Consider the following 16419-nt stretch of genomic DNA (forward strand, 5'->3'; position numbering starts at 1 on the left):
GTTATATTTTTCCTCTGAGCCGCTAGAGGCGCTGCAATAGGGCGATACGGGTAAGATAATATATATTATCTTAGATGCGGGTACCTTCCACCAACTAAAATAATATATATATTATCTTAGCCTGCTCGAGGTCCAGATCAAGGGATCCACATGGGCTTCACTCTGTCCGGAGAGCAATGCAGTATGCATAGGCATTGCATGTACATACATACATACGTAGTCTCACATTGGTAAATGATTGGTAAACACAGACGGCCATGGGTAATCTTTTGAAATCAAGCAAGAGTCCGGCGGTAACAGCAGTGCCCACACTTATCGACTCACTCATGAGGATTACAATGATGATTAAATCGGTAATGGTAGGAAGTTTTTGTTTTTTACCAATGCTTCCTGCACCTTCACATACTTTCCTACTTTAACAATATATAGTGATCGAAGGTGTAAAAAGTGTAGAAAGTGTTGCTAGCACGAACAAACCCAGTTGTGTGTGGTTCACCGAGTAACCATGGTAAGAGCGACGATAATGCAGAAACCTGAAGTTACCCCCGAGCAGACCCGAACTTGGTGCACCAAAAAGCTGTCACGCGATGTAATCCGAGGTTGGTAATCTCTGTCATGAGCGTATTGTAAAGTCAACGCCTGTGGAGTTCGGCTCCTCCAGGCCCCTCACGGTCTCTATCTTTCATGAATTGGATACCTATTTTCGTAAATTTGATGCATCTGCCAATGCATACTATTTAATTTCATCCAGAGCATGCGTAAATCTATGATTTACAACCGATACCCAGTTAAACCGTTGAATTCAAATGGAATAGCTTACCAGCCTTAAATGATTCGAAAGTAGCGCCGATATTGATGCCAGTTCAATGAATCTTTCATATTTGTTGGATATAGAGTTAAGCCCTTCGAAGAATCGTTCTTATAAATAGTTAAAAATAACTGCAACTTCGACTGCAATGAATATTTGTAATACGGAATGCTGATATACAATTTGTGTATGTATATACGTACTAGAAATTGTGAAAAAGATTGTCAAGTCAGTGAAGGAATGTGGCACTTCAAAATGGCTGCCAGCCACTTTAGTAATTTACGGCTGTATCTTTCTTTGTTATCGCTTTTATGATTTCGACGAAGTTTTCTCAGTTTCAATTATTTTCTTCGTTGTAAAGTGTTTGCTCCAACGTTCTATAATTATTTCTGGTCCGGCCTATAAACCCTATTATAATGTGACTACGGAATATGCTCTCGATCCTCAGCTGGCATCACTCTCAGTTTAAAGGAATTTATATCAAGATATTCTTGAGTAAGAGGTTTTATATATTTTACAAAAGAATCTACGCACGGCTACTAACAAGCGGCATAAACAATTAGTCGTTATCGGCGATCAATTCGCAAATTACCGAGTCTCTAATTCGGTAGTGTGGTATATGTATGTCTTTATATACAATTTATTGAAATTGTTTCATTTCAGTAATAAAATATTAGCACTTCGTACTCGTCAGTGAAATAATATCCCCTCAACGTTTTGAAATTGTATTCAACTAGAAAATTAAATAATACATATAGCTACAATGGTGTGCACAACTTGCGCTCTGTAACTTGCCACTCCTATTGGAGATTGATTTTCTTTGGTGCAGCCAGTTTTGCAAATAATTACAACCCTCCAAATGAATCTTATCGTAAGCCTTTAAAATTTTCAAGAGTGCACAGCATTGACAGTTGGTTCAGTGAAGTGAATTCAAGTACCAAATTCCACGTACAGTGATCGGCAACAAACTGGTACACAAGAATTTCTTACCATTGTGCCTCTTAACAGTGCTGAAAAATAAACCATTGGTGTTGAATACTGCCATGTCAGCGAAGGATTTCATTAAGGAATTACAATACTAGCTAGCCTTATTTGTTTGGTAAGCATTAGTAACTCTACATCATTGTTTATAAAATCTACCATTCTTATTCTTATTAGCGTCATCATCATCGTCAGTATCATCATTGTCATTACTTCCGTTAGGAGTTGTACTACTCTTCGTCTGGAGACCAAAGCATCGCAGGAGAGAATATATATTTTCATTATGGATTTTGTATACACGAAAATTCATGATTAAGTTTTACACATTTTACCTCGGCAACAAGTATAACACTCATCATTTAATATTTAATTCATGATGTGTCCTCAGTGTAAATCTAATCGAAGTTTAACAAGTTCTATTTATATTTAGCTTTTGATATTGATATGACAAAATAACAGCATGCAAGTCATGCTGAAGTCACACAGGAGTCATATACCATTCCTACTAAAACATCCTAAACTTTGACAAAGTCAAGTGAAACTCGTATTCTAACCTTCTGAGGGCGATAGGAACTAGAAGCATGATTCATACCTCATGTGTGTGCTCGAGTTTCAGATAGCAACGGAATATAACAATTCATATAAAATCGAGCGGTTGTATAACAGAGGCAAAGCATATCCTTATCTTACCATACTCTAGTGTAACCTCAGCGTGACTCGTGTTCAGTCACTTTCTATGCGAATATCCATAGCGTTATGTCTATAACCATTTGAAAGTCCTATTAGCCTCTTTACTTTGATCTCATATAGTAATTACTTTATTTACATTTTTTCTATACCATTTGTGCACATACATGCATGCTGGTGTTGTTTTGTCAGGTTGTTGAACAGGTTTAAACTGTCAAATTATATCATCAATTCTTAGCACCTGAGAGCAAGCATCTTGTTAGATGCTATAATGATTTATTTACCATGTCCATCGCTTTTATGATTAAAAATTTTACTAGAATGAAATTAAAAATGTAAGTTGCATATGAAATTATGCCACAGCTGTGTATGAAACTCGAGGATATCGTGAATCTTGCATACGTCTGTCATTACTTGTGACAAGTTCGAGAATCATTAACTCTACTGTTCAATTGAATGATCGGTCAAAAATTTTATTCCATTTCTTCCATAAAATACACGCTCGAGAGAAAACCCCCAATGTTGTATGATTCTTTTGGGTCTGTTATATCATAAATAAAACCACCTTATTATAATATTCCGTCAATCGAAGGTGGTCGCCAAATAAATAGTCAATTCGATTTGAAAGTTTTTCACTATCATAGTCCTGAGAACACCGCAAATGCGATTCACATTTGGACCATACCAACTACACATGTACAAAGATAATGCGTTTTTACTTTGAATTGAACTACATTATTTACAATAGAAAATAGAACTGAAACGGGATTCAAATTGTCGTAACCTTTTGAAAGAAAGTCTCACGCAAACCCAGTATCTTTTGAATCATTAATTGCAGTGACTCCAGAACATTTGCAACTGTTTTCCTTTGCAAAGTGACATCGATATAGCATATGAAACAATTAATTCTAACGTTGGTCAAAATTGGTCAAGATTTTGTCAAACATCAAAAGAGTTTGCAATTTTTATAGCTGAAAAACTTATTGGCTGAAAATTGATTTCTAACAGTTTTTTCCGTCGAATTGGGAATTCTTGAGAACTCACAAAGCACAACCAGAATTGTGTAAACTACAAAATTCTGTGCCTTGCAACACAATGGTTTTTTTTGCCCTACTTGCAATGATAGAAACATTGCAAGTATAAACACAAACATAACATTTCAATACAAAGATAAAATTTGAATTACAAAATTTATGATAACTTCAAATCCATTTCTCACTGTGACTTTTTCCGCAATACATTAACAAATATCTGCAGGCAAACCACCAAAGCAGTCGCAGGCAATGACAAAGTATCAAAAATATTTGGTCCTGTTAATGATCCCGGAAAGTATATATTTATGATACCATATAAGTCTGCGTTGCAGCTTTATGTTGCAAACATGGACTTGTCAAGAACTGAATTACTGACGTTTAGTTTCCTGTGATGAGCAACATACCTACATTATTCAAGTTATTGAATGGACATTAATGATGCAATCCCTGAAACTACAGTGGTCAAAAAATTTCAGTTGACTCGACATCATCTCCCTACTGATGAGTTCTGCTTGTATAATCATCAGAACTTACTGTTTTAAATTATAATATAAAGAATCCAAATAAACGAATAGAATCATGCATTTTGCCTAAATGTATACGTTTATAAGTGACTCACAGAAAAAATGAAATAAGGTTTTGAGTAACCTTAACAATTAGTAAAACTGTTTATTTTGGGATTCATCACAAAGACCGCTAAAATAATGGTGTCCTTGGTTTTCAAGATATCTAACAAATAGTAGTGTAATTTCCTTTCAGAGCTTTCTTATATTTTGATTATAAGGATAACTATAATAATAAATAAATCATTGCAGCATCTGACGAAGGTTGTTATCACATCGGTAAAGCCTCAGGAATGAAATTGGTGTATGACATCTATTCAAAATACCTTTATATCTTCGAAACATCACCATCTCTATAGTAATTACTATTTGATGCTGATCATTATCATAGCATTTTAAACCTACCTTACATTACGGGTGCCTAGCACAAAAGATATAAGTATCTCAAAGAAGGGATATCAAAGCTTAATTTACACTTGATTGTGCAGGATATGTTCTACCATCATTTCTAAGTAGATTGGCCCACCTAATCTATATGACGATCTGATAACTAAATGTGTTGTTAGTCAAATGTAGTGTAAGCTTTTTAAAAACGTCCCAATACTTATTGAACACAATTGATAAAATAAACTTACAATTATTTTCATTGGTATGTATCAACCTGTCTAAAAGATCAAAAACTTCATACGTGGTTGATGACCCAGGTTTCCACATGCCAGGGTTGGAACGAAGCTAGGTCCTGGTGGGCCTAGCATGGGCCACTATGAATCCACCTGCGGTCAGCAAATCGAGCACTCGAGGCTCCGGTTACCATCAGAAGGCACTAGCTGAAATCCGCAATTCCTTGCTTCCTTTTGCTAATATTGGAGGCACTGGTGAGGTGGGCTCTAGTGCCGCTAGCACAATATCTACACTTTCAACAACAAGTGGCGTTAGTTCGGCATCTGGTCTCAGTGGATTATCAGCTGCTTCGGGATCTACAGCAGACAAGCCTGATCAGCGGCAGGCATTAGCCCAATTGCTAGCTATGGGCTATTCGGAGGTATCAAAAATAACGAGTTTTGACGTCTCTCTTATACTACTATAGCTAATTATTTATGGTCCCTGTAAATCGACCCTGAAACATGCGTTTTCATCTGTAGGAGACAGGCTTGCGTGCACTGAAGTTAGCAGGTTGGCGGCTGGATGCAGCTATTGAGTTTTTAAAGCAAGCTCAGGGAGAGTCTCTTAATGGACTCGCCAAACTGAACACCAAGCTTATCAGAAAACCAAGCTTGGAGCGTGAGCTCAGCCTACAACGTGGCAGTCCTGCTTTAGACAGTGGTGCAGGAAGTTCCCGATCAGATAGTCCCCGGCTAACAGAGCTTAGTCCACATCCTCAGCTGAGCAGACAATACTCGCCAAGCAATTTCACCGAAAGAGAACCACCCCCACCACCCCCACCAAGATGCAGCTCCACACCCCCGCCACCCCCACCCCCACATGCTTCTTACAACCAGTCCAACGTACCCACCAACATGCAACAAATGCTGAAGCGAATGTCCCCGGCACCTGTCGTACCATCTCGTCCACCTCCAGCTGTACCAGGAAACTCTGCCTCTATTTCCGGATCTGTAAATACGCCGCAAAGGGGCACAAGCCCTGTTGCATCTACAAACAACAGCTCAAGTGGTCGTCAGCCAATGATAGTTCAAAACGGACCTCAAGTACAACAGCAACTATCACAACAAATACAAGCTCTCAGCATTTACCAATCAGGGAACAGCGTGACTAGTTCTCAGGTTGAACCCCCTCCACCATATCCCATAGTTTCGTCGTCCTCAGCTGGGCCTGTTCAGCCACCGTCTTACAGTGCTTCCATACAAAATCGTCAAAGTCCGACGCAGTCTCAGCAAGACTATCGCAAGAGCCCATCTTCAGGGATATATTCAGGGCCTACATCAACTGGCTCACCCAGCCCTATCACAGTGTCAACAATCCCACCGAGCACTCAAACTTCTATGGCCAGACCAACCCCGCTGCAGGCTTGGGGTGCCCGGCAGGCAAAAACTCAGCCCCCTATTATTATGCAGTCAGTCAAAAGTACACAAGTACAAAAACCTGTTCTGCAGACAGCCATAGCGCCAACTTCCCCACAACCAATTTCTACGACAAGTGGGAACACACCCCCTCCACCTCCTTCCTACGCCTCATCTATACAGCAAAAACAACTCCAACAGCCACCTCCAGCCTATCCACCTGTTGTTAACAGCGTTTGTGCGACACCAGCCAGTTCTATGAGTGTGGGGGTTCCAGTCGGTGTACCAACAACAGAACCCCCCAGCTACGCCACAACCATGCAGGCTCTGGCAGCCCAGCGTGGGATGCATCATCCTCTGCCCCCACCCCCCTATGGTACAGTGACCGAAGATTCAATTGCTATTTCAACGGTAGAAAGCGGGTCTGCTCCACGATCGTCCCCCATTGCTCATCATCCTCCGCTTCAGCGAAAGTTTTCCCCTGCCGAAAATTGTCAACATCCAACAGAGTCACCTCCGCTTCCACCGACTGCGTCATCATCGGTCTCTTCTCGCAACAACAATAATCATCCTTCTCTTCCGAATGGGAGCGGAGCCAAGAGCGGACCTTCACTGCCTTCATACAAAATTAAACACCAGTCTCCTATACCAGAGCGAAAGCATATGAGCAAAGAAAAAGAGGAGGAGCGAAGAGATTGTAAAGTACGCAACTATTCTCCGCAAGCATTTAAATTCTTTATGGAACAACACGTGGAGAATGTACTAAAATCTCACAAGCAAAGACTGTATCGGCGTCTTCAATTAGAAACGGAAATGGCCAAGATAGGTCTAAGTGCTGAAGCACAGTGTCAAATGCGGAAGATGTTGTCTCAAAAAGAATCAAACTATATCAGACTTAAGAGAGCTAAAATGGATAAGTCCATGTTTACGAAGATCAAGCCTATTGGTGTTGGCGCCTTTGGAGAAGTGACGCTTGTCAGAAAACTTGATACCAATCAGTTCTATGCCATGAAAACATTGCGAAAATCCGATGTACTGAACCGCAATCAAGTAGCTCATGTGAAGGCTGAACGTGACATATTGGCTGAGGCTGATAATGAATGGGTTGTCAAGTTGTATTATTCGTTCCAAGACAAGGATAATCTGTATTTTGTTATGGATTACATACCCGGTGGGGATTTGATGTCATTATTGATTAAACTTGGGATATTCGAAGAGCCTCTGGCAAGATTCTATATAGCAGAGTTAACCTGTGCTGTAGAAAGTGTACATAAAATGGGGTTTATTCATAGGGATATCAAACCAGATAATATTCTGATCGATCGAGACGGCCATATAAAACTTACAGACTTTGGACTGTGCACAGGCTTTCGCTGGACTCACAACTCCAAGTATTATCAACAAAATGGTACGGCACTTTTCCTCTTGAATCAGATACTTTTTATCCGAATCGATGATGGAAGAATGTTGAAAAAAGTTACCGGCCTTACCGGTTTTAGTCGACTAGGCAAGAGGGAGAGTTGAGGGGCACGGTTGAAATTACAGTTTTCTGCAGTCGCCAATTTATTTACAATCAGATCTTATAGAATCTTATCTGTTGCCAGAAAAAGAAATTATCTCTGGGACCATTCAGATCACTGTATCGTCACGAATATTAACCCAGGGGTTACCATTATTATACATTTTCAGTTAACGTATAGATTGGTCACACTATTGGTTTATATCATTTATAAACTGCTTCAAATTTCGATATCCTTAATCAGGTTATTGATTTTCACAACTTTATTGAAATTGTTTGTGATATCCACAATACTGCTTAATACTTGCAATTATCGAAACGGAATATTTGCCCCTTGTCATTGAGAAGGCATATTTCATATGAAGATCAATTCGCATTCCTTCAGGTCATGGTAAGCAGGACTCAATGGACCCAACAGATGATTGGAATAATGAGTGCAGGTGTAATCAGCTAAAACCACTGGAACGGCGGCGACGAAGGGAACATCAACGATGCCTGGCACATTCTCTAGTTGGTACACCAAATTACATTGCCCCTGAAGTGCTACAACGTACGGGATATACTCAGCTGTGCGATTGGTGGAGTGTGGGTGTTATTCTTTATGAGATGTTGGTAGGCCATCCACCATTTCTGGCAAATAGCCCAGCAGAAACGCAACACAAGGTTTGTAAGATAATTTATTTTACCTATGGCAAAAGCTGATACGAAATTGATCACCTGTTGTAAGTATGAAAATGGAATTAACTCTAAGGACTACTTTATTTAGGTTATAAATTGGGAAACTACGCTGGATATACCAAAAGAAGCAAATCTATCATCAGAGGGAATGGATTTAATTTTAAAACTCTGCGTAGGAGCTGACCGTCGCCTAGGAAAAAATGCAGATGAGGTGAAAAGTCATCCTTTCTTTTCAAACATTGATTTTGACAAAGGCTTACGCCGTCAAGTGGCACCTCACATACCTCGCATACAGTACCCGACCGATACGAGTAACTTCGACCCTGTGGATCCTGAAAAATTGCGTAATTCCGAGTCATCTGACTCCAACAAGTCTGATGAAATGTTGGACAATGGAAAACAGTTTCACGGATTCTTCGAATTCACATTCAGACGATTTTTTGATGACGGTGGGGGACCTGCATATCCCAGTAGGATTAGTTTGGATGACAATGACAATCAAGGTCCTGTATATGTATGACATTAGGCTTTGTGTAAGGTGAGACTGCAACCCTTACCTCAACGCTGATGAATTGTCCAAATTTTATCGAAACAAAATTATATCTGTTCACTTATAAGTCACTCCGCATCATTTTGTATGTACCTTAGCTTATATTTTTACCTCCGTAGTGTTAATCGGACTGAAGAATAATGCGAAAGAAAATTGCTTTTCGAAGTTGAACGCAAATTTGACTTATAAATGAACTTGTGCCTCTTCTTAAAAGTCAAGTTTAGGGAATGGTTAAGAAAACATAGTGGTGTCTCATGGTTGGGCAATATGTTACTATAAAATATATTTTGCAGATATTTTGCTTGCCATTTTCTTTCATTGGGATCGACTTTCATATTGGAAAGTAGATGTTTAGTACGTTTCAGCAAGTACTGTGATATTGCAGATTATTAGTATAATGTGGTTTATACATATACGTATATCTAATTATATTGGTCTAATTTAATATTTTCTTTTTTTTTATCAAATAGACAATACCTACTGCTAATTTAATATTCTCATCGTATATATTGTGGAACCGATATAGCGTGTTTATTACGTATTATGCAGTTTTACATTGAAACTGGATTCGATATTCTTTATTCACCTTTCAACACATCATGCATCATTACATACATCATTTTCTCTAATCCTTCCGGTATATGCAGTGGTGTACTCGCGAGTAAAGCATTATTAAAACTGATACGACCCAAAGTTTAATGCAAACAATGGCATCATATTCACCTGGCTTTGATCACATCAATACCAGTAATAATGAAAATTTTTCAAAATATTTATTCATTTTGCTGAAATTATTGAATGTAGGAATACTGTGCAGTGCTTGAACTATGTTATTTGCATCAGGACATTCCAAGTGAAGTGGATCAGTCACCTCTCAGACATTTCTTTAATTTTGCATATGTTTGTGAGTTACACCAGGTCATTTATTAGTTGAATCACCAAATTCTTCAGAGACAGTTAACTTTTTAAACTTATGCCTTAGAATAATTTTTCAATCTGTATTTTTCATTTTTCTACTATCATTGGCAATGAATGTGTCATGCAGGGTTGCAAATTTTTGAATGAAAAAGTAATGGTTACATTAAATTATTTCCATTATGAATTGAAAAAGTAATGGTTAATGCATTACTTTTTCATTAAAAAATTTGCAACCCTGGTGTCATGATTGAAAAATGAATTGTAAAATATAATAAATGACTGAAGATTGCTATCCATCTGAATTAATATTTTTTTTGAATATTAAATGAAGCACTAAAGTTTTGGTCTGAAATGATCAACAACGGAGTAATTAAATATTCCGAAACAATTGCACAATTTTTAAATGGTAAATATTTCTAATAAATTTTTTATTACTATAATAAAAATATTTTTTGCCTCAATATCTAACTCTCTGTGGACTATGGATATGCATAATTGACAAAATAAATCCAAAGAGGTGACTAATGCACTTGACGTGAATCTCCCTTTCAATTTTTGGGAATGTCATGTTAACAATTGATCCATAATTAATCAGAGAATAGCAACGTATGTACTATGTACAGTAAAAGAGGAGAGAAACCGAAATAAAAGCAAATAAGAAATGGCACATATTAATTATAAATATTGCAGACAGGATTCTGCATTATTTTCTTGGATAAAGACTTATTCTCTTGAAACTGACCTGAAGATTTCGTACATCTGATTATTTTGATGGTAACTAAATATTATTGTCATTGCATCTAGATCTGTAAAGTAAAGGTTCCGCCTGCCTTGTATGCCCCGAATTAACCAAATACAATTACCTATAATAACGCACCTCGAACAATATAAACATTCAAGTAAACAGATTGTTCCCGAAGCGAAGTATACTATTATCGTACTATAGAAGAGTCTCTGATCGAATTTTTATTAACCTGATGAGACATGAATGTGGTATTTGACCAGTAAGAACAATATTGAAAATACATATCATACACCGTGTCATGAATATTTTTTTTCCTTACGTATTGTTGGTATTCATATCTTCATATTTTCATAAATACTCTCCACGTCCGAAATTTTTAACAATAAATTCATTATTCCAACGTTAAGAAACTGTCAATTATAACACGGAAATGTGCCTTGAATCATGAAAATATAATCATGAACGGATATATAACACTTTGAGGAAATAATTTTTGAGAGCTTGTATGTTTGTGTAAGATAATTTATATATTATCCTATGTTTGTGATAAGAATACTTGGGAAGTCAGTGCGGTACTATTGCAGAGTCGCAGTGAGCGCATATGCGTATAACACATCAGACTATTAATTATTAACATTATCTATCTTATACGACGAAGATCTGTTTATTTTACTTATACTATATCATAAGAGTGATTTTAATCTTCTTGTACATTTTGTAATATCTTTTTCCCCCTTGTAATTATACTACAACCGTATATGAAAATATAAAGTAGTTTTATAAGTCAATAAGTATAATATGTGAAACTTGTGTACATACTTCGGATGAGTGTTTTAAATTAAAAGCTAATGTTTAATGCTTACGAATATAATGTTTCAAATTATACGTCCTAGAATTGACAATATTCTGAAAATTGTAAATAAATCATTATTTCTCTAATGTCGTAGCACGCTGAAAATGGCGTACATTACCTCATTTCAGAGTCCAACTACGGTGTGGTGGCTCGTGGATCAAAATTCGCGCGCCAGCAGTGGCCAAATTTCGGTCGAGAAGGTTTAGTGCCACGCCCTTGGCGGAACAAATCGTCCATGAAAATGTGTACCGAAGTGACGATCAGATGACGCGCATCGAAACACACATCGTTAGGTCAATGGGTCTCAATTACTTTGTTATTCAGAGGCTTTACAAATCTGGGATTATCAATTGGATGGGTGGGTAAATAGAGTGAACGACGAAGTGAATTGAAGTAGCTGATGGCGTATTCGGCCAGGGCCCAATCGATTACTCTCGCTAGATTACGTCGGAATAGTGGCATAATCAAATTATTCCAGCACTTTTGAAAATCGCAAAAATTTTCGCCAAAAATGCAGAAGGGTCAGCCTTACTTTTTTTTCATTTTTTGAGTCGGAAATTTTTGGACTCAGATTCAATTCAAATGACCCTTTCCTGACTAATTGAACCACCAGGAACTCAGAAAACACAGCGAAAAGCGCGTGGGATCAACGGGAGAGAAGTTATGACGGAAAACGCACCTGCTGAAAAATGTCGAAAACACAGGTTCTCGTTTTTTGGCTGTAACTTTTGATGCGTTGATCGCAGCGTATTGGGACCGCGCCCAATCGATTTCTCTCGCAATATTACGTCGGAATAGTGCCTGAAAGAATTGATTCCAGCACTTTTCAAAATCGCAAAAATTTTCGCCTAAAATACAAAGGGGTTAACCTTCCTTTTTTTTTGACCAAATAATTTTTCGTCTCAGAATTGATTCGTATGACGCTTTCCCGACCAATTGGACCCCAAGGAACTCAGAAAACGCAGCGAAAAGAGCGTGGGATCAACTGGAGAGAAATTGAGAAGAAAAATACATCTGCTAAAAAATGTCGAAAATTCAGGTTTTGGTTTGTTGGCTGTAACTTTTGATGCGTTGATCGCAGCGTATTGGGACTGCGCCCAATCGATTTCTCTCGCAAAATTACGTCGGAATAGTGCCTGAAAGAATTGATTCCAGCACTTTTCAAAATCGCAAAAATTTTCGCCTAAAATACAAAGGGGTTAACCTTCCTTTTTTTTTGACCAAAAAATTTCTCGTCTCAGAATTGATTCGTATAATTCTTTCCCGACGGATTGAACCCCAAGGAACTCAGAAAACGCAGCAAAAAGAGCGTGGGATCAACAGAGGAGAAATTGAGAAGAAAAATACACCTGCTAAAAAATGTCGAAAATTCAGGTTTTAGTTTTTTGGCTGTAACTTTCGATGCGTTGATCGCAGCGTATTGAGATTACGTCCAATCGATTTCTCTCGCGAAATTACGTCGGAATGGTGCCAAGTAGAACTTATTCCAGCACTTTTCAAAATCCCGAAAATTTTCCCCAAAAACGCAGAGGGGTTAGCCCTACTTTTTTTTCATTTTTTGAGTCAGAAATTTTTGGTCTCAGATTCGATTTAAATGACCCTTTCCCGACTAATTGGACCACCGGGAACTCGGAAAACACAGTGAAAAGAGCGTGGGATCAACGGGAGAGAAGTTACAACGGAAAAAGCACCTGCTGAAAGTTGTCGAAAACATGGGTTCTCGTTTTTTGGCTGTAACTTTCGATGCGTTGATCGCAGCGTATTGGGACTGCGCCCAAACGATTTCTCTCGCAAAATTACGTCGGAATAGTGCCTGAAAGAATTGATTCCAGCACTTTTCAAAATCGCGAAAATTTTCGCCTAAAATACAAAGGGGTTAACCTTCCTTTTTTTTTGACCAAAAAATATTTCGTCCCAGAATTGATTCGTACGACTCTTTCCCGACGAATTGGACCCCAAGGAACTCAGAAAACGCAGCGAAAAGAGCGTGGGATCCACTGGAGAGAAATTGAGAAGAAAAATACACCTGCTAAAAAATGTCGAAAATTCAGGATTTAGTTTTTTGGCTGTAACTTTCGATGCGTTGATCGCAGCGTATTGAGATTACGCCCAATCGATTTCTCTCGCAAAATTACGTCGGAATAGTGCCTGAAAGAATCGATTCCAGCACTTTTCAAAATCGCAAAAATTTTCGCCTAAAATACAAACGGGTTAACCTTCCTTTTTTTTTGACCAAAAAATTTCTCGTCTCAGAATTGATTCGTATAATTCTTTCCCGACGGATTGAACCCTAAGGATCTCAGAAAACGCAGCAAAAAGAGCGTGGGATCAACAGAGGAGAAATTGAGAAGAAAAATACACCTGCTAAAAAATGTCGAAAGTTCAGGTTTTAGTTTTTTGGCTGTAACTTTCGATGCGTTGATCGCAGCGTATTGAGATTACGTCCAATCGATTTCTCTCGCAAAATTACGTCGGAATGGTGCCAAGTAGAACTTATTCCAGCACTTTTCAAAATCCCGAAAATTTTCCCCAAAAACGCAGAGAGGTTAGCCCTACTTTTTTTTCATTTTTTGAGTCAGAAATTTTTGGTCTCAGATTCGATTCAAATGACCCTTTCCCGACTAATTGGACCACCGGGAACTCGGAAAACACAGTAAAAAGAGCGTGGGATCAACGGAAGAGAAGTTACAACGGAAAAAGCACCTGCCGAAAAATGTCGAAAACATGGGTTCTCGTTTTTTGGCTGTAACTTTCGATGCGTTGATCGCAGCGTATTGGGACTGCGCCCAAACGATTTCTCTCGCAAAATTACGTCGGAATAGTGCCTAAAAGAATTGATTCCAGCACTTTTCAAAATCGCGAAAATTTTCGCCTAAAATACAAAGGGGTTAACCTTCCTTTTTTTATGACGAAAAAATTTTTCGTCTCAGAATTGATTCGTATGACTCTTTCCCGACCAATTGGACCTTAAGGAACCCAGAAAACGCAGCGAAAAGAGCGTGGGATCAACAGGAGAGAAATTGAGAAGAAAAATACACCTGCTAAAAAATGTCAAAAATCCAGGTTTTAGTTTCTTGGCTGTAACTTTCGATGCGTTGATCGCAGCGTATTGGGACTGCGCCCAATCGATTTCTCTCGCAAAATTACGTCGGAATGGTGCCAAGTAGAACTTATTCCAGCACTTTTCAAAATCCCGAAAATTTTCCCCAAAAACGCAAAGGGGTTAGCCTTACTTTTTTTTCATTTTTTGAGTCAGAAATTTTTGATCTCAGATTCGATTCGAATGACCCTTTCCCGACTAATTGGACCACCGGGAACTCGGAAAACACAGTGAAAAGAGCGTGGGATCAACGGGAGAGAAGTTACAACGGAAAAAGCACCTGCTGAAAAATGTCGAAAACATGGGTTCTCGTTTTTTGGCTGTAACTTTCGATGCGTTGATCGCAGCGTATTGGGACTGCGCCCAATCGATTTCGCTCGCAAAATTACGTCGGAATAGTGCCTGAAAGAATCGATTCCAGCACTTTTCAAAATCGCAAAAATTTTCGCCTAAAATACAAAGGGGTTAACCTTCCTTTTTTTTTGACCAAATAATTTTTCGTCTCAGAATTGATTCGTATGACGCTTTCCCGACCAATTGGACCCCAAGGAACTCAGAAAACGCAGCGAAAAGAGCGTGGGATCAACTAGAGAGAAATTGAGAAGAAAAATACACCTGCTAAAAAATGTCGAAAATTCAGGTTTTAGTTTTTTGGCTGTAACTTTCGATGCGTTGATCGCAGCGTATTGAGATTACGTCCAATCGATTCCTCTCGCAAAATTACGTCGGAATAGTGCCAAGTAGAACTTATTCCAGCACTTTTCAAAATCCCGAAAATTTTCCCCAAAAACGCAAAGGGGTTAGCCTTACTTTTTTTTCATTTTTTGAGTCAGAAATTTTTGGTCTCAGATTCGATTCAAATGACTCTTTACCGACTAACTGGACCACCGGGAACTCGGAAAACACAGTGAAAAGAGCGTGGGATCAACGGAGAGAAGTTACGACCGAAAAAGCACCTGTTGAAAAATGTCGGAAACACAGGTTCTCGTTTTTTGGCTGTAACTTTTGATGCGTTGATCGCAGCGTATGGGGATTACGTCCATTCGATTTCTCTCGCAAAATTACGTCGGAATGGTGCCAAGTAGAACTTATTCCAGCACTTTTCAAAATCCCGAAAATTTTCCCCAAAAACGCAGAGGGGTTAGCCCTACTTTTTTTTCATTTTTTGAGTCAGAAATTTTCCGTCTCGGAATTGATTCGTATGACCCTTTCCCGACTAATTGGACCACCGGGAACTCGAAAAACACAGTAAAAAGAGCGTGGGATCAACGGGAGAGAAGTTACAACGGAAAAAGCACCTGCTGAAAAATGTCGAAAACATGGGTTCTCGTTTTTTGGCTGTAACTTTCGATGCGTTGATCGCAGCGTATTGGGACTGCGCCCAATCGATTTCTCTCGCGAAATTACGTCGAAATAGTGCCTAAAAGAATTGATTCCAGCACTTTTCAAAATCGCGAAAATTTTCGCTAAAAATACAGAGGGGTTAACCTTCCTTTTTTTTTGACCAAATAATTTTTCGTCTCAGAATTGATTCGTATGACGCTCTCCCGACCAATTGGACCCCAAGGAACTCAGAAAACGCAGCAAAAAGAGCGTGGGATCAACTGGAGAGAAATTGAGAAGAAAAATACACCTGCTAAAAAATGTCGGAAATTCGGGTTTTCGTTTTTTGGCTGTAACTTTCGATGCGTTGATCGCAGCGTATTGAGATTACGCCCAATCGATTTCTCTCGCAAAATTACGTCGGAATAGTGCCTGAAAGAATCGATTCCAGCACTTTTCAAAATCGCAAAAATTTTCGCCTAAAATACAAACGGGTTAACCTTCCTTTTTTTCTGACCAAAAAATTTCTCGTCTCAGAATTGATTCGTATAATTCTTTCCCGACGGATTGAACCCTAAGGATCTCAGAAAACGCAGCAAAAAGAGCGTGGGATCAACAGAGGAGAAATTGAGAAGAAAAATA

The 16419-nt window shown here is 38.6% G+C and overlaps 1 protein-coding gene across 4 annotated transcripts; it reads left to right on the top strand.

Moving 5' to 3' along the window:
- The first annotated feature begins 683 nt into the window (after positions 1-683).
- On the top strand, positions 684-11447 carry wts (serine/threonine-protein kinase warts). Of its 4 annotated transcripts, none has more exons than XM_069137898.1 (6): positions 684-1429; positions 1702-1907; positions 4778-5115; positions 5216-7499; positions 7996-8273; positions 8377-11447. In XM_069137898.1, the coding sequence occupies exons 3-6, from the start codon at positions 4837-4839 to the stop codon at positions 8806-8808; spliced, it is 3273 nt and encodes a 1090-aa protein (XP_068993999.1). In that variant the 5' UTR covers positions 684-1429; positions 1702-1907; positions 4778-4836; the 3' UTR covers positions 8809-11447. The 4 variants fall into 4 exon arrangements, with proteins under 4 accessions (XP_068993999.1, XP_046477359.1, XP_046477366.1 ...); XM_046621403.2 differs by having other exon boundaries at positions 684-1303; positions 1472-1907; XM_046621410.2 differs by having other exon boundaries at positions 684-1303.
- The last annotated feature ends 4972 nt before the right edge of the window (positions 11448-16419 follow it).

This window comes from Neodiprion pinetum, chromosome 1 (genome assembly GCF_021155775.2).
Source record: "Neodiprion pinetum isolate iyNeoPine1 chromosome 1, iyNeoPine1.2, whole genome shotgun sequence".
NCBI lineage: Eukaryota > Metazoa > Arthropoda > Insecta > Hymenoptera > Diprionidae > Neodiprion > Neodiprion pinetum.